We start from the raw sequence: 25197 nt of genomic DNA on the forward strand, positions 1-25197 counted from the left end.
CCCAGCCACCTCCTTGATGCCCAGCCACGCCACGTCTGTGGGCAGCTTCCCTCCCACTCCTGCTTGCCACACTCGTCCAGGAGGAGAGACTCCTGGTTTTGAGGACACAAGGGTGGGGACCCCGGCTATCTTATTCTCTGTCCCCTGGCACAGAGTACTATTTCCAGGCCGACAATGACAGCCAACAGTATATTAACTGATTGACTGGTTCTCTAACAAACCATGATCACCCCTCTAGGCTGGGGAATTGCCAGCTACCTTGGCAGACTGGGGAGGGGACGGCCAGGGAGGCATTAAGCGATGTACACAGCCCCAGTTTGGGCAAGCGCATTCCTTCTGCGGTAAGTGTCAGCGTACTGAAATGGAGTGCACCCTGCACTTAGCAGGAACCCTCGTAGGGCACAAAGAAAACTTCAAAACCAGACACATTTCTGGGCAGAAAATGAATCCCCTTCAAATAGGCAATCTTCCCTGGTAAGATCGCAGGCCAGTGGTCATAGGACCATGGCCATGCTCCCACGCCAGGAAAGGAAGGGGGCTCAGGGCAGTGAAGACCCACAGGGTGAGCAGGAGATGGGATGTGGGAGCTCACACAATCTCAAGGATTTGAGGCGGGGTCCCGGCAGCGGGCCCACAGGCCTGTCAGCTGTTAACGCCACTCTGGCCCCGAAAGATAGAGGCCACCATCCTGGGAGGAAGAGGGAACCACCTTGTTCCAGGGTCAAGGCCAGCCTGAGTGGGAGGGGACTGCCCCCGTGGGGTCACCCAAAGTCCCAGGTCTGAGCAGGCCTGCGGGGTGCAGCCCACCTGCCCTCAGCCAGCCCCGGGCCCGTTCACTCAGGCAGGGGCTCTGCCAACCCGATCAGTTGTATCCTGACTGCAACACTCACCTTCTTGACGAACTCTGGGATGATTTTTTGGTCTGTCAGGTGGGCTAGGGAAGAACAGCAATCTAATTCCAAGACGTAGCCTTCACCATGAAGGTCAGCCTTCTGAGATCTGAAAAGAGACACACACACAAACTAAGATTCTGCACAATATATATATATATATAAAAAAAGAATCACTGGATGTTTCATGAAATCCCAAATTCTTTCCTGAAACTAACTGCCAAAAGGGCACTCCTGAATAACTAACCTAGGGTGAGCAACTGAAATAATATGCATTATACAACTTAAGATAGACAACTGAAATATATGGAAGATGGATTTACATCCCAGAAAGATTCCCAAGACATTTCATCAAGGAAAACACATTATAGAATGATGGGTTTAGTACAACATGGAATATTGGGATAAAAAACTGGAATAAAGGAATATGAAAACCATGGACTGTAGGGACCATTTTACGTGTACAGAGAGAGGAGTCGCCCACCATCCCAAAGGAAATACCAGTGTAAAACTCAGCAATTTGGAGGCTGTGGTGTTTAATATAGTCAATAAACGATCAACATTGTGCAACTGGGACCAAAACAGTGTGTTGTAATGCATCCAAAATCAACAATAAAATTTTATGTGCTAATGAATACCAATAAAATAAGTACACACACACACACACATTCCAGTGATGTGTATTTCCCATTGGTTTACATCTGCAAGGGCTTAGAAAAAGAACCAGTAACACACACAGCAAACCTATAATAGTGGTGACCTCTGGGGGCACGAGAGGGTCTGGGTGGCAACGGGCGGGATGGTGGTGGTGATCAAAAGTGATTTTAGCGGTATCTCCAACTTTTTCAACTTTTCTGAAGAGAACTCATTCATAGATCACTTAGAAAATGAAAAATTAATTTTTAAAAGACTTTTAAAGGGTTCAACCCCTAGAGAGAGCAATCTGGCAAAATCTATCAAAACTAAAGAGGCAAGAAAGAAAGAATACAAGGCAACCGAAGCAGAAATTCGGGGAAAGAGCGGATGGCAAGGGCTGTTTGGGGCAAACCCCTTCCAACTTTCAGTAGAGGCAAAGGCGTCCAGTATGCCCTGCCCCTCCCCGCCGGGTGGTGGGGCTGCTCCCCCACCCCCCCTCCCACCCCCATCCCCACCATAGAGACACGCACGCACGTGACACAAGGCTGGGGGCTCTCAGGACAACCAGCAGCAAGTGGTCACCAGAAGGAAAGCCCACCACTGCATGCCACTCCTTTGGGGGTCTTCTGGACAACACTACGTGGGCTGATGGACTCCTGGAAGCCACACAGTTGTCAGACATTCAAGGTGATTTGTTGGCTCGGGAGGAGGGAGGACGCCAGACAACAGGAAGTGGACAGCAGCGAAGGGTCTCAGGCCCAGCCCTATCCTCATGGGGAGGGGGACTTGGAGACCCCGGCTCAGCTCTCTAGGCTCACACCACGTGCACAGTGACTCTCCACTGCCCAAGGCAGACCAGGGCCCCCCACAAGCCCAGCCCAGTTAGAAGGATCTCTGCCAAGGAGGGGCCCCGGCAGCCCCCCCATGAGCACAGGTGTAGCCAGGAAATTCTCAGAGTGGGCAGCTTCACACTGAACTCCTGAGACACGTGCATCCCACCAAATAAACCATTTCTGAACGCACGTTTGCTATAATACTTTAAAGACGAATTTCCAGGAGTCTTATATATCATTAAAAGCAATTTAGGCTGCCATTAACCATCTGGGTATGAGTCACATGAAATTCAAAAGTGGAAAAATGAAAGAGGATTTGGGTTTCCCCAGGTGTGCGACTGTGGCTGGGTAAGGAAATGCTAATATCTTATTTAGATTTTTAGATTTTATTTTTTTCCTCTAACATATCCTTTCAGGGGTAGGGACTGAAGCATCCACTCTTTTTTCTTAATTTTTAGAACATTTAAAAAATTCTAATTTTTTATTGAAGTGCAGTCGATTTACAATGTTAGTTTCAGGTGTACAGCAAAGCAATTCAGTTACACATATATACACGTATGTGTGTATATATATATTTTTCAGATTCTTTTCCATTTCAGCTCATTACAAGAAATTGAGAGGCACATACTCTTAAAATGTAAAATATCTCACAGCAATCACTGGAAAAAAATGTAAAAGAACAAACAGATTCCAAACTGGCCAAACGGTAACAGTGAATTCCGAAAGAATCAACCAGTTCTGAACCCCAGCCTTCTGGCCTTGAAACCCCATCAGAGACTGAACTCACGTTCTCATTTTTTCCCCACGTTCTTACTCCCACCCCGCCCTACACAAAAGACATATCAAGAGGAACAAAAGCAGAAGATTCCAGACTTTTGAAAGAGGAGACTTAGCCAAGCTACTGTCATATGCATTATGTGGGGTCTCAGACAATGAAGGCAGGATAGGAGGAGGGAAGTTCTAGAACACGAAATCCCAGCTGCTGTCATGTGGGGACAAACCTCAGCTGCTACAAGGTTACTGAAAAATACCCACTGCCATTTTAAATGATTCAGCTGAAAAACGGTCATCATTTAAAATAAGTCAAATCTTTAATCGAAAAGAAATATGAAAATGAATATATGTATGTATCTGCATGACTGAGACATATTGCTGTACACCAGAAATTGACACATTGTAACTGACTGTACTTCAATTTAAAAATTAATCAAAAAAAATAAAGTAAGTCAACACTGTGTCCACTCTGTAAAACAGCCACAGAATGAATGGAGAGAAGACAGAGCTGTCTTATTTTTTTTTTTAATTGAAAGACCATCAGTTACAATGTGTCAATTTCTGGCACACAGCACCATGTCCCAGTGATGCGTATACACACATATATTCGTTTTCATAGGGACCAGCCTGTCTTTAAGCAACTCACAGCCCAGACACACGAAGGGCAGTCGTTAGCACTGGATCTAATAACCATCAGTGCTGGTTCTGGAACAAGGAGTATTCTAAGGAGGGCAGCTCTGGTTCATTTCTCAGATAATTAACTCGGTTACATCTGAACTGAAAGGAGCACAGAAGAGTGATAAAAATGGGCATTATTACAAATTTTCTAGATGAAACATGAAAACTCACATCTCGGCCTTTGGGCTCCATACATACTGGGCGATAAGTAAGCAACTCAGGTCCTCCCTTGCCTTTAGGAGTTACCTCCAGAGCTCAAAGTGAAAGGGCTGGAACTCGGAACAGTGGCTGATGGGCGCGAGGTGGCAAGGACCCCTGAACGCTCTGAGGACGGGTGCTGGCGGCCCAAGCCCTCAAGCCCGCGTCTGTGAGGGTGCGGGGCCAGGGCTGGGTGGGCGGACAGTCCCACAGAGATCCTCCTCCCTGCCCCGAGCCCTGTGAACAACAGCGTCAAATCCACACAAGCTTGCAGCTTGCCTGCTGGGCTGCCAGAAGGAGTTTCTGGGCTCCTCAGCAAGGGCAGGGGGAGGCTAGTAGACACGGCTGCTGTGATGGACGTGCCCTGAGGGGACCCCTTGTGACCTCCCCCTTCTGGTGTCTGTGTCTTTGTACAAACCCTCCCCTTGCATGGGGGCAGGACATGCGACTCACTTCTAACCCGCAGAACGAGGCAAAGGGACAGATGTCACTTGCATGCTGATGTTACACCATGAGACACCATCTTGGCGGATGAGACCGAGACACTGCCCTTGCCGGCTGCCAGGCACTAAGGGGGCTGTGTAGGCAGCCAGCAAGAAACTGGGGTTTCAGCCCTGGGACTCCAAGGAGGTGAGTTCTGCCCACCATTGACGGGAGCCTGGGAGCAGATCTTTCCCCAGTCGAGCCTCTGACAAGACTGCAGCCCCAGCCAATGCCTCAGCTGCACCTGAAGACACCCGAAGCAGAGACCCCAGAAAAGCTACAGAAACTGAGATAATGAAGGTATGCTGCTCGAGCCACTACGTTTGTGGTCATTTATTACAGAGTGCAGAAAACCAATACAGTTGCCAAGGAGGAAGACATGGCAGCTTCACGCACAGATCAAGCCTCCCATGGGTGGCCAGGCCCAGGACCATGCCCCCAGATCCAGCCAGACCCCTGAGAACAGCCTGCAGTAGGTGATGAGTGTCTCATGTCCTGGAGGGCAAGGATCACTCTGGCATCAGGAAGCAGGCATGTCCTAGAAGGGGCTACAGGAACCAAGGCCTGGCCCCCAAGGGACCACAGCACAGGAGAGCGGGTATCATGCAGTCAGTCAAGTTCCTGAGAATCGCCCGCTGAGCAGGCATTTGACACCCTTGCGTAGGGGGAGGGAAACCCCATGTATGTTTCCCCAAATGCCATGTCCTTGTGTTGTCTTGGAAAAGGATACTGGAAAGCACCAAACTTCCCCTGGACTGAAGCCCAGATGGCTTCCACTTACAGACAGGGCAGAAAGGTCTGGATTGAATCAGTAAGAAAAAAGAGGGACACAGAATGCATTTCTGGAGATGCAGGATTAACTACCAGCAGAAGCCTCCCTTAACTAGAAATTAATACCTAGTACACTGAGATTAAATGCACACACTCTGAGCTAGCTATGCTCCAGCAATCCCACTCCTGTGCATACATCTGGAAAAGATGAAAGTTCCAATTTGAAAAGATATGTGTGCCCCAATGGTCACAGTAGCACTATTTATAATACCCAAGACATGGAAACAGCCTAAATGTCCACTGACAGATGACTGGATAAAAAAGCTGTGGTACGTATGTACGACTGGACTACTACTCAGCCACAAAAAAGAATAAAATAATGCCATTTGCAGCAACATGGATGGACCTGGAGATCGTCATTCTAAGTGAAGTAAGACAGAAAGAAAGAAAAATACCATATGATATTACTCATATGTGGAATCTAAAAAAATGAGACAAATGAACTTATTTACAGAACAGAAACAGACTCACAGACATAGAAAACAAACTTATGGTTATCAGGTGGGGAAAGAGGGGGGATGGAGGTCGGGATCTGCAGATACAAACTACAATATATAAACTAGATAAACAAAAAGGTCCTACTGTACAGCACAGGGAACTATATTCAGTATCTTGTAATAGCCTACAATGAAAAAAATGAAAAGGAATATATATGCTCATGTATAATTGAATCACTATGCTGTACACCAGAAACTAACATAACATGGTAAATCAACTCTACTTCAATAAAAAGACCTCGGACCAATTTCAAATCCTGGGGCTCCCACCTGTACACACTGGAGAGTTGAGAGGGGTTAATTCCCAGCCATTCCAAAGGAATTTCTTTTTTTTAATTTTTCTTTATTCTTAAAAAAAAATTTGGGGGTGGGGCAGGTCATTAGGTCTATTTGTTAATTTATTATTATTATTTTTTTTAATGGAGGTACTGGGGATTGAACCCAGGACCTCATGCATGCTAAGCATGTGCTCTACCACTGAGCTATACCCTCTCCTTGAGAGTTTCTAAAAGGAAGAGGAAATGAAAGGCTACTACTGAGCAGAGATGCAACGTCCTGAAAGCCAAGGATGACTAAGACAAATTCTTATTGTCATCTCTCAGAAGATGACAAATCTTCAAGAAAAAAGACCAGATTTTAAGGAAGTGTAAGACTGGAGAACTTAATCTGTGCTTCTTGTTGGTTAGAAAAACTCAAAAATCCTTCCCACTCCCTGCTCTCCTCACTCTTCTTATATGTTACAGTAGCAAAATACACATCATATAATATGACCATGTTAGCCATTTCTGCGTGCACATTCAGTGTCGTTAAATACATTCAGCATGTCACCACTCTCCATTTCCACAACTTTCTCAGCATCCTGAACCGCTGTCCTCAGTCCTTTGGCACCTTACAAATGGGACTTGGGCCACAAAGGAAAGTGAATACATAGGAAAATTCAGATCAATGCTTGTCAAACAAACACATAAAGGCAGATTCAGACCCTGAGCATTTGTGCACAAGTCTTTGCTAACCGTAAATGTGCACAGCAAAGAGCCCATGTGCTGAAGCCCCTTAGGGGCCAACACATCTAACACCAGCTGTCAGAGTTGTTTAAGACCATGATAAAAGACCACCAATTCCATGCCACGCTGACCTCATTACTCAGACACAGACATCAACTGTCATTAAAAAACTGTGCACAAACTCACTCACGTCACACCTATCACGTCTGCCAAGGGCTGTGTGGTCACTGACCAGGCAGCCGGAGGGTCCGAAGGTCAAACCCAGGGATGCAAATTCCAAGGTCCCCAAACACTGAGTGAAAGAGGATTTTTTTTTTTTTGACCAAAATACAGGATCTAGATACTTTGTTCTCATATAAAAGCTACAGGAATGGTCTCTCTGTCTGCCAAGAAATGTGCTCTCTCCTATTTTTCTCCCGTTCCTATCTCTGAGAGCCACGTGGCTGCAGAGAAACTGGACCACCAGGAGACCAGTCCCAGGGCAGGAGTGAAGTCACGTGGCCAGACCGAGTCACCACCGTAGCAGGGAGATGCTGGGGTGAGCTGGGCGGTTTCTAATGGCAGCCAATACTAGGAATTCCAGGCCAGGGCTGCCAGCTCTCTCTCTCTCTTTCTTTCTCTCCTTCCTCTCCTTCCTCTCCTTCCTCTCCTTCCTCCCCTTCCTTCCTTCCTTCCTTCCTTCCTCTCCTTCCTCTCCTTCCTCTCCTTCCTCCCCTTCCTTCCTTCCTTCCTTCCTTCCTTCCTTCCTTCCTTCCTTCCTTCCTTCCTTCCTTCCTTTCCACCTTTTATAATGGCATGATTCCTGTGCAGGAAGCCACACGTATTTCAGATGTACGATTTGATGAATTCTGACAGATATGTACACCCATGAAACCACCACCACAATCAAGATAGGTAACATTTCCATCACTCCCTAAGAGGTGCAATTTTCGAATTCCCAGTTTATCTCTTCCCACTCCTGTTACCCCGGTAACCATAAGTTTGTTCTCTATGTCTGTTAGTCTGTTTATGTTTTGTAAATAAGTTCATTTGTGTCTTTTTAAAAAAAACTTCACGTATAAATAATATCATATGGTATTTTTCTTTCCCTTTCTGGCTTACTTCACTTTAAACGACAATCTCCAGGTCCATCCATGTGGCTGATCTTCTAATTTCTTTTAAAAGAAGTCATCACCCCATGTTTTCATGTTGGCCACCACTGTCAAACTGTGGCTCCAAACGATGTTTATTGCTATTATGTAGGCCAACATCTTTGGGATTGAATTTGACCTCTTGGCCACGAGTCCTTGGCCTCTGGGTTCCATACACCACACTCCAGCGTGAGTCACAGAAGGCTAGGTGCCAGGCAAGGGGTAAGAGCAAACAGATTATCTAATTGCATCATAACCAGAATAATGACCCATACACCCGACCCTGGTATTTCAACCCCTGTAAAAACTTGGCAGACTCTCCGCCTCCACGCTTCGCTCCCCTCGACCACAGCAGGGACATCAACACAGCCCCTGTCTGCTCTCACAGGCGCTGGACACAACCTTTTCTAAGCCATAAAAACAACGTGTTTGCGACCAAAGCCTGGAACGCTGATGGGTGCTTTAAACCTTCCAAATCGTCGCAGGCCAAAGGGTTCATCCTCAAACAATTCTGATGTAATGCCAAGCACTGAACTGAATACCCGATCTGGTCTCACGGGCAGATCTGAAATCAGGCCAGTAAAAAGCCAATGCCCGTTGGGAAAAAAAAAAAAAAAAGGATTATAAACTATACTTTTAAACAATAAACATGTTAATAAAAACTATCACACACGCTTCTTTTAAATAATAAACATGTAACAGATCTCACATCAACTCATTAATCCCTCAGATAGCTTCAAAGACCACGAGTTGAAACATCTTTTTCCCAGGGCATGAGGCACAGTTTGAACTTGAGTTATAGAAAGAGAGGAGACAGAATGTGCAGTCCATCAATAGGGCTATTTTTGCTTCATGGAGAAATAATCAGAAAGAAATAGTGACAAACACTAAACTTGGATTACTAGGCACTTGTCCAATGAGAGAAAAAAAAATCACTAAATGTCAGTTGACAGGAACAAATTCTCTATCTCTGGGAGACGGGAAGGAATTTGAAGATGGGTATCTCAAGGCAATGCCAGGTTCAAGCATAATGATCAGAACGACTTTTTTTTTTTACAAGGAGTAGTAGGAAGAAAAATGAACTGCAGATCTAAAAAAGATCTGTCAGTGTAAGGAAAAGAAGGTTTTTTCCAGTTTCAGGACATTATATAAAACGAATGACATAAAAAAATCCATTCATTCATTGCTTCACCTTTTTCTGAATTGAAGTGTAAGTTGATTTACAATGTTGTGTTAGTATCTGCTGTGCAGCATAGTGATTCAGTTATACATTTATATTCTTTCTCATTATAGTTATTACAAGACATTGAATATAGTTCCCTGTGTTGTACAGTAGGACCTCGCTGTTTACCTATTTTATATACAGTAGCTTGTATCTGCGAATCCCAAACTCCCCTACCTCCACTTTTCCCTTTGATAATCTTAAGTTTTTTTCTAGGTTTGTGAGTCTGTTTCTGTTCTGTAAGTAAGTACATTTGTCTTTTTTTTAGATTCCACATATAAGTGATATCTTATGGTATTTTTCTTTCTCTGCCTGACTTCACTTAGTATGATAATCTCTAGGTCCATCCATGTTGCTGCAAATGGCATTATTTTATTCTTTTTTATGGCTGAGTAGTATCCCACAGGTTCTTTATCCAGTCATCTGTCAATGGATATTTAGGTAGCTTCCATGTCTTGCCTATTGTAAATAGTGCTACTATGAACACTGGGGTGCATGAATCTTTTTGAATTAGAGTTCCCTATGGATATATGCCCAGGAGTGGGATTGCTGGATCATAGGGCAAGTCTATTTTTAGTTTTCTGAGGAATCTCCATATTGTTTTCCATAAAGGCTGCACCAAATGACATTCCCGCCAAGTGTCCCAGTTCTCCACACCCTCTCCAGCATTTATTATTTATAACCTTCTGAATGATGGCCATTCTGACAGGTGTGAGGTGATACCTCACTGTAGTGCTGACTTGCATTTCTCTGACAATTAGCAATACTGAGCATTTTTTCATGTGCCTATTGGCCATCTTTATGTCTTCATTGGAGAAATGTCTGTTCAGGTCTTTTACACATTTTTTGATTGTGTTGCTTGTTTTTTTGTTATTAGGTTGTATGAGCTGTTTATATATTCTGGAAATTAAGCCCTTGTCGGTTGCATCATTTGCAAATATTTTCTTCCAGTCTGTAGGTTGTCTTTTTGTTCTGTTCATGGCATCACCTTCTTGACCACTGATCACACGTAGGGCAGGAGTTAGAGCCTGCCCTCAAGAAACTTAGAGTCTTGTATCCCACTCAGTGAAAGAAGTCAGCCAGAGAAAGGCAAATACTGCATCTTATCACTTATATGTGGAATCTAGAAAATAGAACAAATTAGTGACTATAACAAAAAAGAAGCAGACTCACAGATATGGAGAACAAACTAGTGGTTACCACTGGGGAGAGGGAAAGGGAGAGGATTGAGAGGCACAAACAATTGGGTATAAAGTGAGGTATAAGGATATACTGTACAACATGGGGAATACAGCCCATATTTTATAATAACTATAAATAGAGTATAACCTTTAAAAATTGTGAATCACTATGTTGTACAGCTGAAACTTACATAGCTTTGTAAATCAACTGTGCCTCAATAATAAAAATATTTTTAAGTAACAAAAAATAAATAAATTTAATTAAATAAATAAAATTTAAAAATAAAATAAATGATTAAATAAAAATAATTATAATAAAAAATTATAATTTTTTTGGTTTCATTGATTCTCTTTATTGTTTTCTTGTCTTTAATTTCATTGATTTGTGCTCCCACTTTCATTATTTATTTTCTTCTGCTTGCTTTAGGTTATATAGCTCTTCTTTCTCTAGTTTCCTAAGGTGGAAGTTCAAACTACTGATTTTGGATTGGTTTTCTTTTCTAATACATGGGTTCAATGACATAAATTTCTAAATACTGCTTTTCTGCATCACACAAGTTTTGATAAGTTATATTTTTATTTTCACTTAGTTCAAAATATTTTTCAACTCCTCTTGAGATTTCTTCTTCATCTCGTGTTATTTAGAAGTGCACTGCTCCATCTTCAAATGTTCTGGAATTTTCCAATTACCTCCTAGAAATAGATCTACTTTAATTCCATTCTGGTCTGAGAATACAGTTTATGTGATCTCAGTTCTTTTAAATTTGTTAAGCTATGTCTTAGGGCCCAGAATGTGGTCTATCTTGGTAAATGTTCCATGGGAGTTGAAAGTAGTATGTTCTGCTGCTGTTGGATGAAGCAGTCTGCAGATGTCAGTTACAGCCAGGGGACTGAGGATGCTGTTCAGCTCTTCTGTCTTCACAGATTTTCACCCGATTGGATCTACCAATTACCAGTAGAGCAACACTGAAGTCTCCAACTATGATAGTGGATTCATCTATTTCTTCTTGCAGATCTGTCAGTTTTGGCCTCCTGTTGTTAAGTGTATAAATACTGAAGATTGTTGTGTCTTCTTGGAGAATTGACTCATTTTTCCTTATGCAATGCCCCTCTTCATCCCTGGTAATTTTCCTTGATCTGAAGCTTGCTTTGTCTGAAATTAAGGTAGCTACTTGAGTTTTTAACCGCGCTAGCATGGTATTTAATAAATAATGAATTTTTAAAAATAATTTTAGAAAAAGAAAGAGAGTCTATGGGCCTCTAACTATCCAATATTGCTCTTTATTCTAACCACACAGAAGTGCTATGAAAGCTCCATTGTTTCCAGGGATCAGGGAAATTTTTAAAAAGTTTAAGAAGCATGTAAGTGAAGTCTTTGAAGCTGTGTGAAAATTCACCGGGGGACAATGGATAAAATGGTATTTCAGGCATTGAGAACAGGAATTAGGAGGGCTTGTAGATGAAAAACAAGCATGAGCTGCAGGATGGAAATAATCAATAGGTCAGTTTGGTGAAAGACAGGTAAAAGTGAGGCTTGCCTACTACAACTCAGCTGGGTCAGTAACCACGAGCTAAGGAACGTATGGTGAACCTGCTGTTGGAACGGATGGCTGCGGGGTGCTCGGCAGGGGCTGGGGAGGAAGTGAGAGCTGGGGTTAGAAGAAGAGGATGGGGGTTGTTGAGACAGGACAGGACCAACGTTCACTTTGAGCTGAAGGGAGTCACGGTGGCCTCAAGTAAAGAATATACCAGAACAGACTCAAAAGGACCAAGCCAGGGGCACTCTGTAGGACGCGGGAGAAGCCTCCTTTAGTAGGGCAGAAATGAGAGCTAGGATTTCCACAGAGGGAGTGAATTTTAGATGTTTCTTGTCTCTGCTCATTGGTGGTGGCCGGGGTGGGGGAAGGGGATAAACTACTGCTCCCCAAAGATGCTCTCAGATCCACCGGGAAAAGAGATCTCATCATCTCTATGACCTCCTCTTTGCAAAATCAACCGAATCTACAAAAAAAAAAAAAAAAAAAAAAAAAGCTGCTGGAGTCAAAAGTTTCCCCTAATAGTGAAGCTTAAGAAATGCTTAAGGAAAAAAACCAAAAAAAGCCAAGTTAAATTCTCGTGACCGAACTACCAAGTTTATCTCCGGGAACATTCCAGAAATGACAGGGGAGATGTGCAACTGATACCTAACCACACACTCTCTGGGGAGCCGTGCACCGACACGAGGGTGCATGTCCCTGCCAACACCCCCCGAGCCAGGGCTGCTGTTTCTTCTAGAGAAATCTTGCCACATCCTGTCTCGCCGTCTGCAGCCGGAGCCACCTCTCTGGCAGATAAGGCACCAGCGAGCACACAACGCTTGGAGTTCACCTTTAGCCTTAAAACGCAAGGCAAGGGTACCAAACACACCAGCTTTGCCCCACTGGTCCCTGTGTCGTGCAGCTGGGAAAGGAATCCAGCCCCCACCCAACTGGATGACAGCAAACAGAGCGACCACCACAAGAAATGGGACTCGGGGCCAGGTCCTGCTTCCTCGTGACTCTGGTAAGGCTCCTCCTGGCTCTGGAAGATGGAGAAGGGACTGACTGCGGCATTAATGCGTAAATAATAATTTATCACAAACATAACACTGAATAAAGGCAGGTCTGCCTGGTATTAACTGGTTCAGAAAAGTCATACTATTTGCAAACAAAAATCACAACAGTAGCTGCCCACATGAATGCCCCTTACTCACTGGCCACAGCCAGCTGAGTGACAGGGAAGTCTCTTAATTTACATTTCATGCACACGTCCCAGTTAGAGTTTGCTTCTCAGTCCTGTCTGTTCTGGGTCCTGCTACGTGCACCCTCTGACTGATCGAGTTAGAGGATGGATGTGTTCCGCATCTCTGCTGTCCAGTACAGTAGCCACGTGAGAGTAGTGGCTACTGACCGCCTAAAATGTGGCCAGGGTTAGTGAGGAATGGAACGTTTCATTTTCTTTCATTTTAATTAATTTTAATTTTAATCGCTACACATGGCTAGCAGTGCCCCCACAGAAAAGCACAGCTTAACTCTGTTCCCACTGAACCGTGCACGCACACCACCTGGGACGCTCGCTGCTCCTGAGAAGACGCTGAGCCAGCAGGTCTGGGCAGGGCCCGGGAACCTGCATTACTGAGTTCCCTCCTCCCGGCCAGGCGATGCTGTTGCTGCTGGTGCACGGACCAGCAGGAAGCCTCCATCAGCTTCAGGAACCACCAGTGTGACCCAGAAGCTCTGTGGGTCACTCAAAATCTCCTGAGTACAACTGCAGCAGCATCCCACACATGTGAGAAAGCAAGACACACGAAACACGAAATTTAAAAGATGTGAGACAGATGAACTAAGCAATACTTCAAAAGTCTAATCACAGGAGGTTCAAATTATTATTAATAATTAATATTTCAAGGTGTCATATACACTCAAAATGAGATTCACTGTTAATAACCGTGGAAGTAAATCCACATTTCAAAATGTCTTCTTAGAACTCCTTTTTTTTTTTAAGTTTTTTTTTTAATGGCGGGGGAGGTAATTAGATTTATTTATTTATTTTTTTAATGACAGTATCGGGAATTGAACCCAGGACCTCGTGTACACTAGGCATGCACTCTACCACTGAGCTATATATACTGTCCCCCTTCAAAATGTCTTCTTGATGAGTCAAAAATTTCTTTGGCCATCTTCTGTCAGATCTGAATAGGTAGGCATCAGTTTTTTTTTATCTTACTCTTACACACAGTGAGAGAAGGGTCAGTGTAGCCATTTCCGTGTGTGTGTGTGCGTGTGTGTGTGTGTGTGTGTGTGTGTGTAAGGGGTGGGGGGAGAGGACTGGGAGCGGGGCGGGTTTCATGTCTACATCACCAGTATTCCATATTCTCCTCAATCTGCAATCACTTTACAGGAATTTTTTAAGCCATGTGTGTATTTCATGATGGCTAACTTAGTAAAAACTATAAAAAACGGTCCACAAATCCACTTCCCTGAGTTCTCAATTGAAAGTGCTCCTATGAACTCAGCCTTCCTCAGGACCCCTCCTGGACAGGGGACCTCTGACGTCTGCACCCAGCCAGGGCACCAGCTTCAATCTGGATGCTAAATATTAGCGATGCATACTTTCTCTCCTCATTTTCCAATATAAATTAACACACATAGAAGCCTCAGTTCTCTTCCAACATGGGTATGTCTCTCCCACTTTGACAACCACTGGTCCCGATAGTACCTAGAATTTTCAGAATAATCACAAAGCTCTAAAATAAAAAACTGACTTCCAAAAGTAATACTGAACTCTATGTTCTAAAAATTCACGGTAGAAATTCTTCTCAGAGTAATATGTAAATGAAACTACAATTTCAACAGGGTTTACTGGGAACTGGAGAAAATGACTTTCAACTATACTTGGAAAAATCAATATGCACAAGTCACCAAGATCCCTAAAAAGAAGAAGAAGGCCTGACTGGATACTAACACGCACCACAAATTCATTGCCGTCAAAATAGAATGTAATCTAGCACAAAAATCAATAAATAGATCAAAGGAACAACAAAGAATGGGGAATAAATTGGGGTATATACAGAAATCCAACCTATGATAAAGATGGCATTCCACTCTGCGGCAAAGTTGGGTTAATACAATAAATGCCTGTTGACAAAAGTAGAAGAAGATACAGTTAGACCCCTATCTCACACCCTAATTCTAATCCAGGGGTTCTCAACTAGGGGCGGTTTTGCCCGTTGGGGCATTTGGTAACATCTGGAAACGTTTTTTTTTTTTGCCATAACTGAAAGGGTGGGGAGGAGGGGTGCTTGCTACTGGCATCCCATGGGCAGAGGCCAGAGATGCTGGCGAACACTGTATGATCCACAGGACAGTCCCTGGCCCAAAATGTCAATAGAAACTATGGAGGTTGAGAAATCAACCCAAACCCTAACCCTAATGGTTAACAAATCAACAGTGGTAGAAGTGGACGGATCCTGACGGGAATACGGGCTCCTCTGGCCACCAGAAGGGTAGCTCTGGAGAAGCCACCACCAGCCTGAGTCCTGCAGTCCTCATCTTGGCTTTCACAAATCAAAGACCAAGGACTCTGGCCACAGCAGTAAATCAATGGTAGCCATTACAGCCAGCAATGTAAATGAGAAATCACATCGAGAAGTGCCTGCAAACCTATCAATGTTCTTCATGAGAAAAGTGGGCTTTTTGGTCCCTTTCTGTTAAAATCAAGGTTACCTGACAGAGCAATTTCAGGGGCTTCAACTACAGAAGTTGACAATGAAAATTTTAACATGTTGCATACGTTTTAAATCACCCTAGAGCAGAGACTGCTTCTCTGTCTCTCTAATACAGGCAATACCTTAGAAGACACAGACACCTAATAAGTACATTTTGATTTTGTTTTCAGGGAACAGAGGGACATACCACACTGATGGCCTTAGAAGCATCATTTGCATGGACCCCTTTAGGGGAGAAACTGACAAGACCCAGCCAGCCTGCTGAGTGGAGCCAACTGGGGGCTCCAGAGGATGAGCAGTGCAGCCCTATGTCCTGAAACCAGTTTGGGGATAACCAAGCCTCTGGTCCCATAGCCTGGCTACGGGGACCGGGATACTGCAAAGCCCAGAGGATGCTGGGAATTCTCTGAGCCTGCTTCCATAAGGTCCGGGGCCTGTGAGCTGGAAGACGGTACAGAAGTCCCACCCCCACCACACCCTCCCACTCCCCGCCCCACACGTCAGTACTGAGACGTTGCTAACAACTTTTTCAGTCTAATTTTCCCAGGATATAAAATGGGAAGCAGGGATAACGGAAGGTGATAGTACTTCTTAGCTACAGAATAGAGTCAGTCTAAAACCTCTGCTGAACGCATCATGTTTTCAACCAACATTAGCCGCCAGAAAACAACCATCATGAGGATGTAGTGAGAATAAATGATCACACTTAACACATCCAGGAATGAAGCAAAAGAGCTCTCAGCCCCTCAGAAACAGGTGTCATGTGAATACGAGTTCCTAATTTGGTTTTTAAAGTTTTTGTGGCCATTTTAAAGTTCCAGTGCATGGTCCCTGAACAGGAAGCCAATGAAATACTGTATTCCACGACATCCTATTACAGCAGTTACCTCTTTGTGAAATGGGCCCGTCTTTTAATCATTAAAAAAAAATTATAGAAAGCAGCAAGATGGATTACAGAGACAGTCATTCTTTCAAAATCTCAAGAAGACTGCAATCACTCATCATGGACGTCTATGGATCTAGAAGTTATTTCTCACCTGCGACTGCATTCAAAGCGAAAAATGCAAAACTGAATTAGTACTAGTCTCTCCCAGACCCCAACACTGGTAATGCCCTTAATCTCTTGCTTAGCTTGAGAAACAGACACCATCTAAGTTACCTCTGATGAATAAAGAAGAGGGACAGGAAAGACTTTGCCACGAATACCTGAAGACAATCAGAGGTCCTAAATTTAATCTGGGATAGGCACATAAATATGAAAATCTAACACGCAGAAACTGCAACTAAATTACCTGCATGGCTCTCAAAATAATAAGTGTCCTTGGAGTACCTCCGCAATGCCAGAGAATAAACCTTCCTGGAGAGCCCATTTTAATTAAAAAAAAATTGTGTGGACGTCTGGGAGGAGAGGGCTTTTATTTTATTTTATTTTATTTTATTTTATTTTATTTTATTTTATTTTATTTTAAAACACATACAGACATTTCACGGTACTGTAGTATTTGCATAGGTTTCAAGATCAACAGGAAACTTCAAAGAAATTCAGTATTTGTGCTTCTGTGTTTTGGGTACCTGCTCGCTGCTCTCTGTCATTCCAAATGACTTCCAAGAAAGATTGGAAATCACTTGTATGCTAATTCTCTCTCTCAGAGGAGACAAAAAATAAATAAAATATAAAATGTGGCAGAAAGACACAGGCAATCAAGCACCATGATAAAACAGGGGAGGGAAAGGAGCCTGCCCGCGAACGCTGCTCTCTCCACTGGGATAAAGGCCGACACTTGGAGACAGAGTAAGCATGGGGAGGCGAGCCATTTAGGGGTGTGGATTGGAAAAAGCTCTCTCTCCCCAAGAGAAGGTGGCTTTGCGCTGGCATATTAGATTGGAAGGTGCAAACACAATAATTAACAGTGAATCCTGAAACCAGCACGCCAGAGAAGGGTGTCACTCCAGAGTGAGATGGGGAGACAGGAGGAATTCATTAAGGTCGTCTTCGGTGAGGCTGCACAGCTCTGCCAGGAGCAAGGTGGCAGCCCCGGAGAGCTAATCAAGTCCTCCCAACACCTCGGGAAGCCTGAGAAAACTGAGGGGGGACGAAACCACGCCAGCCAGCAGAAAGAGGGGCCCTTCGACATCTGGACCCCACATAATGACCTTCGTGCTCAACAACTACCGTCTTCTTCCCCCTCTGATTGAAGAAAAGGACTGAATCCCCCTTCCTCACGTTCTGCTCTCTGGGACTGCACCAGCTGCTGCGGTTTCTCCCCGCCAGTAACACGTGTCAATCACCGCTAAGCCCGGCGTTGCTTCTCTTCCCCACGTGCGATTCCAACAATCAGACGCTCCAGGCCGAACCCCAGCCTCGCATGCGAGCGTTTTCTAGGGCACACCCCAGAAGGCGCCACCACCCCCTGTGCATTCCATTTAATTGTGAAACCTCTTTTGAGAAGCCCCATCGTTGTCCCAAGAGTCAAAGTAATTGGTGGAAATTAGACAGGAAGAGACACAAGGCCACTTAAAGGGGCCGCTTTCAACTATAATTTTTAAAAGAATTTTCTCTTTCAGTTCCCGTGTAATTTCACACTTTCCCAATTTTGCCCTTTTCAAATGCCAAAGAAAATGTTCATTTTATCTTGCAGGCTATTAAACAAAAAAAAAAGGCAACGTAATGAATGCATTTGTAGTCCACTTAAGGTCCACAAAGACTTCCCTTCCTTTGAAGGCCATCATTTGGATGTTTTTTAAAAAGAAAAGAGCGAAAAATAACATACATATACCCTTGTGGAAAACCACTGCTATTTGGGCAAAGAACGGATCTTCTGCGTGTGTGCTTGTGTGTGTGTGTGTGTGTGTGTGTGTATTTTTCCATTACTCGGGGTTTGTGTTGTGTGGCTGCATTAACAAGATGCACTTTGGGTACTGGTTAAATACGTACACCAGAGACAGACCCATCTTGCAATGAATTTATGGTCATTTAGTGAAAGATGGTACTGAAATTCCAGGGCATGGTTTTATTCTACTCCAATCAGGAAAGTTCTATTGAGCAACACCTAGTCAGCACCTGGCACTCTGAGCAAGTAATGGGAACCCAAAGATGAAAGAAGATTTAGCAAAGGGGAGAGGGAGGAGGGCAGACAACTGAAAAACAGTAACAGTAGAGTCAGAAATCTGGTGGTGGCTGTGAGTGAGGAGAACAGGCAGGTCAGAGGAGGGACGATGAAGTCCACTGAAGCACGCATCACTCAGAAATCTTAAAAGACTGCATGATGGCAGCCAGTGGGGTGAGTCAGGGATACACCCCATTATTTTGAAAAAGTGTGGCAACGCTTAAAAAAGAGCTTTCACATACAAATCCAAACTCTGGCTTTTCTTGAAAAAAGTACAAGATCTGGCAACACTTGGCAACAATGGGGCAGAGCCAAGCATCGGCTGTCCAATACCCAAGGGCCCCCACTCAAGGAGCCTGGCCCCTTTAGGCATCTGCGTTTGCAAGTCTTGCCCTAGAAAAAAAGGCAGAGTCTTCAAGATTTCAGATTCCCACCCCAAGAGGGACACGAGGGTAAAGCTGAACACTTGCTGAGATTTGCTTTCCTGGAAATAAAACAGGAAAAAAAAAAAGCCACAAGACTTGGCCCCCTCTGTATCACGTGACACTGAGTGGCCGGAGTGAGTGGGAGGGCAGCTTGCTGGTGCGGTCGGAGAGGAAGAGCTTCTCAGGTGCCAAGCATAGCGTCAGTTTGGAACAGAGCAACTCACTGCTGCTGTTCATCTCCTCTGGAGGCGGGTGCTGTCGTGCTCCACCCAGGCCCCCCATCCCCCCTCCTGGTTCTGTGCACCCCCATCCAACCCCACTTCTTTGGCTTTTGGAGCTGCTCTGCCTGGATGCTTCCCAGACCTGGAAGTGTCCAGTGCAGCTCATGGCCAACCACCCCCAGATGCAGGAGTATGGGAACCAGTTCCCCCGCCTCAAGGTAGACTCACTGCTCCCCAAAGGCTCGGCACCCTGTTGGCCTCCCTCCTTCCCTGCCCACGTCCCCACTCCTAACTGATTCCTCTGGGAGCACTTCCTTAATCACTTGCACGTGAAGCCTCCTCTAGGGGGTCTGCTCGTGGGAAAATCCCACCCAGACACACCCCCTGCCCCTCCCCACCCCACCCCCCGCCTCTTCCAGTAACTCTTTCCAGACACTCGGAGTCCAAAGCTCGTTCAGACGTCGATTCTTCCCTTCCTCCAGGCAGTCCCCTTCCACATAAACATTAAATCCAATATTTCCTCCTAGGGGACCCATACCCTCCCCTTCTTACTACAAGCGACTTTAGCTACCTGTCATCTCCCCCCATGATGGATGCCATGTTCCCTCAGATTCTGCTTCCTTCCCTTCTGAGGCTTCCCCTCTGAGACTTCTGAAAACTCAGCACTTCTAATGGCTGTTGCTCTAAAACAAAACAAAAATATTGCAGTGTTTCCCCACCGACTCCAGGATGAAGTTCAAACTCCCAGCCATTAGGGGCCATCAGACCCAGCCGCCAAGCTTCTCTTGCTTTTTCTCCCATTTCCCTCTGGACCTCGTCCTTCAGCCACCCCACATCCTCATGGTCTCCTCTTTCAGGCTCCAATACCCCTTCCTGCGAAGCCCTTCCCACCACTGGTGCCCCCGTTCAAATCCACCCATCATCCCAGACCCAGAGCATGCTTTTCTAAAGCCCCACCATTCACAAATTCCTGGTGAGAAGTAAAAACTGAGACCCACAGGTTTAGCTTTGCATATATACTTGACATCCCCCTAGCAGAGAAGTTTCTTGAGATCTGGGAGCTCTTCGGAGTTATCTTTGCACATCTATCTTAGAAAAATCTCGCTGAAAGCGAGGAAACGTTTACCACTTGAAACGGCCCCAGTTATTCTCCTCCACAGGCAGATGTGCTCCGGAATGGCTGTGAGATGGGGGGTGGGGATTCTGTTCCCTCGGTCTCAGTTCCCACAAAAGCCTCTCTAGGCGCGAACATCTCACCCCCTAGATATGATTCTAATGAACACTCACGACAAACCCGAATCAACTTATTCCCCACGGGGCTCACTGTTGGAAACACCAATCCGATCTAGTCCTGAAGGAAAACCTGCTTTGTCGGGTAGAGAGATGTTAAAGGATTACATTTCATGGGCAATTAAAGAGATTGTCCAGGGCAGCTTTGATTATATGCGTTTTTCACCTTCCACAAGGGTTTCAGAATCCCACCCCCAGCATTAGCTGCAGCGCCCCTGGGTGCCCCACTCCCTGACCCTAAGCCAAAAGGCACCTGATGAATGTCACCAGAGGGCACAGATGTCCCAGTTCCCTGTACCATATAAGGCATTATTCCAGGAGACCTGGACCCAAATGGCTTCAACCCATTAGTGATGGAAAAAACACATCAGTGACACCCTGAACTCGCTCTGCGTGTGGACAACGGCAGTCCAACAGCTGAAAAATGGAGCGGCACACACATTCCTGTACTTATGTCTACAACCATAAAACGACCTAGAATTAAAGCCACGCTCCTGAAACATCAGAGTGACATTTTAATAACTTCTCTTAGCCATCAAGTTTTAAGATCTTTGGCAACGTGTTCTAAGGAAAACTGCCCGGAAAAAAAAATGGACAACTTAACTGTACTTAGAAATCAGCATGAATGAAACTATACAGTCTGTTAAAAATCGCTCAGTCTTCCAAAGAGCCGGCTAAGGAAGGAGGGACAGACGCTCTTTTCACTTATTCACCTCGTTTGCCTCACAAATCTATAATCTATCATAATCTGTAAGTTTCTGTGGGGCTCTTCCAATGAGGTCTACTCAGCAAATACTAACCAGGCACTTACGTCTCCTTTGAGAGCAGATCGCTTCATTTACCAGCATCCATAGCTGTCAGAACTTTGGCAGACTTTGTGAAAAACATCATTAACTGCCTGTATTAAAAATTAATCACCCAGGATTTCCTTTGTTTCCTTTTTTACTACTTTAACTCCTGCCTGATACAGAAAGGGTTCTGCTGGGTTTCATTTGTTTATTTTTCAGAGCATGGGGGTCTCTTCCTCAGGATGTAAAAACATACAGTTAACTGCACTTGCTAGGAGAGAAAATGCCTGCACTCTAAAATTAACTCTGCTTCCCCGCCCCGCCCCTCCCCACAACTGCTCCCACCCAATACTAAGGGGTGATGGAAGGAGGGGACGTTCTTTTGGTCATTTTTTGCTGTGAGAATGGCAAGTTTCCATTCTCATCACCCTACCTGGCAAATTCCCGAGCTTTCGCAATGAGGGGCACTTTGAAAGGCCTGTCGCCAAGTTACCCCAGCAACTCTTCCTCTGTCTCTGCTTATTAAAGAGCCGGGATCCTCATTAAAGTCATGGTGGTCCGGACCCTCTGGAAGAGAGTGAACTCAAACCCAAGGAGAAGGCCATCTTCTCTTTCTTGGAAATCTTTCTGGATACCTGCGCCTCCTTTTTCTTCATAGCGTGACCCCTTTTCTCTCCTGGAAGGTAAGCTCATTCACTCAGGGCCTGTCCTCGTGGGAGGGAAGAACCCTTACTGAGCACCCCAGCTCCATCGCTGGCTTGCAATAAACTGTTCCCCAAAGCGGGGTCTTCGTTGCTCACTCCCAAAGAGAAGCCCACCTCATCCAATCAGACTGAAGTTTAGAGCTGGTTTAGGTCTTGCAAGTCATTTAGTACAGATCCCTCACGGTACCAGCTAGAAAACGAAGGCCCAGAAAAACCTACTGATGTGCCCCACACACTCGACCCCTTGCTAGTAGCCGAGTGCAGCACAGAGCACAGGCCCTCCAGCCAGGCACCCTATGCGCCTTCCTACTGGTCCTCCAGTCCCTCCCTGGGGGCCAAGTGGTGCCAGTGCGTGCCGGGCTAGGAGCCAGCCAAGAAGCAGTCAGGTCCCTACACCCTCTGCCACTTCAGCATCACCTGAGAGTGTGTTAGAAATGCAGGGTCCCAGGCCCCAGCCCAGACCTGCTGAGTCAGACTCTGCATTTGAACAACACCCCTGGGAGACTCACAAGAGGCACAACAAAGTTTGAGAAGTGCTGTTCCCTAGCAGGGGGGGAAAAAAGACATCTTTACATTTAGAATCAAGTACATTTAGGAGACGTCATGGGAAGTTCTGTGCTAACGTCACCTGTAGTGGAATTATACTGAGGGACGCTCTTGGGACCTGACTGAAGTGGACTTGTCCCCTCTAAACATCAAGGCCAACAGAATGACTCAAGGAACAGAGACACTGAAGCCCAGTCAGTGAATGCCTTATGGAACCTGGAAGGCACACAGTAAGTTTTCTTTTCTGAAATTCTGATTGATTCGAAGACTTCTGAGTGGGGAAATGGTGGAGTACTGACGTTATTATCTCATCTAAAAATCAAACACACCTTCCCCCACTTTTTTGCATAAAGGGATTGTCCACAGGAATCCTGGGGGCAGGAACCCAGCAGGTGCTTCCCATCAGGGCTAAGATGCAGGTATGGGAGTCAGCCTGCCTGGAAGGATGCTTGCAGCCATGTGTGTTACCTTGATCACTAAGTCCACACCTGGGCCTCAGTTTCCCCATCTTTAAAATGGAAATAAAAACAGGACCTGTTTCACAGGCTGATTATGAGGATGCCGTGACACTGACAAAGCCTGGCACACACCAAGCACTCAATAAACGTGACCTCTCGTCCTCATGCACATCCTCTGTGTCAGCAGGACCTAAAACCACCAGGGCTCCCAGGACCATTTCCTCTTATAATTGACCAGATATTGACCCACAGCCACTGGACAGAAAGGAACCAAGACACAGACAAGGCAGACATTGAGAAAAGTTTTGCTCTACAAAAACTATGGTAATTCTAGGGGTCTGCAAAGGCGGACACCCCCTTTCCCCTCAAATTCTAACAGGTCTTGATCAGCCGTGAAGAAATGAAGGACTCTGTGTGCCAGGAGGGAATAGTCCACCTTGGTCACAGCTTCTCACCCCACAGCTGTCCCTCCCGGGCTCACCAGCCAGACGTCTGTCCAGCTGGCAAAGCCAGAGAGGAGGATGAGCAACTGCCCAACTCCCTCTGTTTAAAACCCAGGACACGCTTTCATTCCTCCCATCATAATTGGGCAAAAGGCAGATCTGATTTCCTCTGCCAGACTTTGTTTTTATTTTTATGAAAGCAGCAGAATCACAATGTGCCTTCTATCCCACCTTCACTGCTTTTAAAAAAGCACTGAAAATTAATAGTGCTCCTTTTGCAAAACCAATCTCCACCTCTCTTTCCTTCATCAGACCCAATAAAAATTTAAGTAAGCATTCAAACGGGCAAGCCTTACTGAAATGAGAATCAAAATCAAGACCAAATCAATTACAGCACTTGATTCAAGAGAATTTTGTTTTTCCTCCCAAGTGACTGACAGAACGTTATGGTGGGTTCAAAATGTTCAAGTATTTTCTAGAGGATGGGGGAGGACGGTCAGTTTGGATATAGGCTTTAACCAAAATGAATGTATTTTCCGGCCATGCTTTTCAGATGAATAGTATTATACTTGTACTAGCTGCTTCATTTTGGGAGTACACCTCCTCAACGGAGACATTTTTCCAGCTGAGTGTAGTCCAATGAATTAAAGGAGGAAAGGGTGTAAAATGAACTCTCTACTTACGCTGTCCGTGTGGACAATAGCAGGACACATGAAACCCTTTGGTTGTCCAACGTCTGGCCTTACCTGTCAGAGGGCAGAGGCCCTGGGAACAGGTGCAAACTCCAAACACATCCGCCCAACCTCTCCCCTCCCTTCCTCCACTCGACAAACCTCAGGATGCTACCCTAACCGCCCGCCCTCGGAGGCCTTACCTGTCGGTCTTCTTGATCAGGATGGCCCTGAAGATGTGCTCGAGGGGTGTCTTCTCCTGCTTGTGGGTTGGCTGCACGAAGGGGTGCAGGGCCACCAGCAAGAAGCCCTGCTGGTACAGCTCCAGCAGCTGGGCGGGCAGGTCCCGGAGGGAGGCCAGCCTCACGGCCGAGGACCGCGGGAGCTCCGCTGGGGGTGGAGAGAGGGGAAGCTGTCAGAGACCCACCCAGACCGGCTGCCCTCCAGGTGCATCCCTCTCCCCTCGCCCCAGCCCAGAAGATCTCTGGGTCACCTCCCACTAAAATGAGTCTGTTCCAGTCCTAACGACTGTCTTCAAGGAAACATGTAAGTGGCCTGTTATTTTCCAACTCCCGCATGGGTACTGATGACTGGGCGGCTTAACTCTAGAGCCAACTTTCTCAGATCACATTGGGACAGTCATGTCTACCCCTCAAAAAACAAAAAGGAAAGAAAAGACACAGGAGGAGGAGGAGGATCAGAAGACGATGACAACTGGACACAAATGTAAAACTGCCAGGTGGCAAAAAACAGCAGCAACAAAGACAAACTGGGACAAAACTTCTGTGACAATTAAGACGATTTCCTAATTTTAGGGCAACAAAACAAAACCAAAAACAAACAAACAAAAAACCCAAACCAAACCAAACAAAAACAACTCAAAAAAAAAAAAAAAAAGACAAGAAAAATGGGCAAAGTTCATGAACAAGCAATTGCCTAAAA

At 45.3% G+C, this 25197-nt stretch overlaps 1 protein-coding gene across 2 annotated transcripts in view; it reads right to left on the minus strand.

The window, feature by feature from the left end:
• The window catches only part of RFTN1 (raftlin, lipid raft linker 1), a 177748-nt gene that overhangs the window by 83365 nt on the left and 69186 nt on the right, over positions 1–25197 (minus strand). For both annotated transcript variants that reach the window (XM_031469711.2, XM_031469661.2), the window contains exons 3-4: positions 24459–24645; positions 891–999 (exon numbers count right to left, since the gene is read on the minus strand). In XM_031469711.2, the coding sequence (XP_031325571.1) occupies positions 891–999; positions 24459–24645 (296 nt within the window). The remainder of the gene's footprint in view (positions 1–890; positions 1000–24458; positions 24646–25197) is intronic.

Source organism: Camelus dromedarius, chromosome 2 (genome assembly GCF_036321535.1).
Source record: "Camelus dromedarius isolate mCamDro1 chromosome 2, mCamDro1.pat, whole genome shotgun sequence".
In the NCBI taxonomy this organism is placed as follows: Eukaryota; Metazoa; Chordata; class Mammalia; order Artiodactyla; family Camelidae; genus Camelus; species Camelus dromedarius.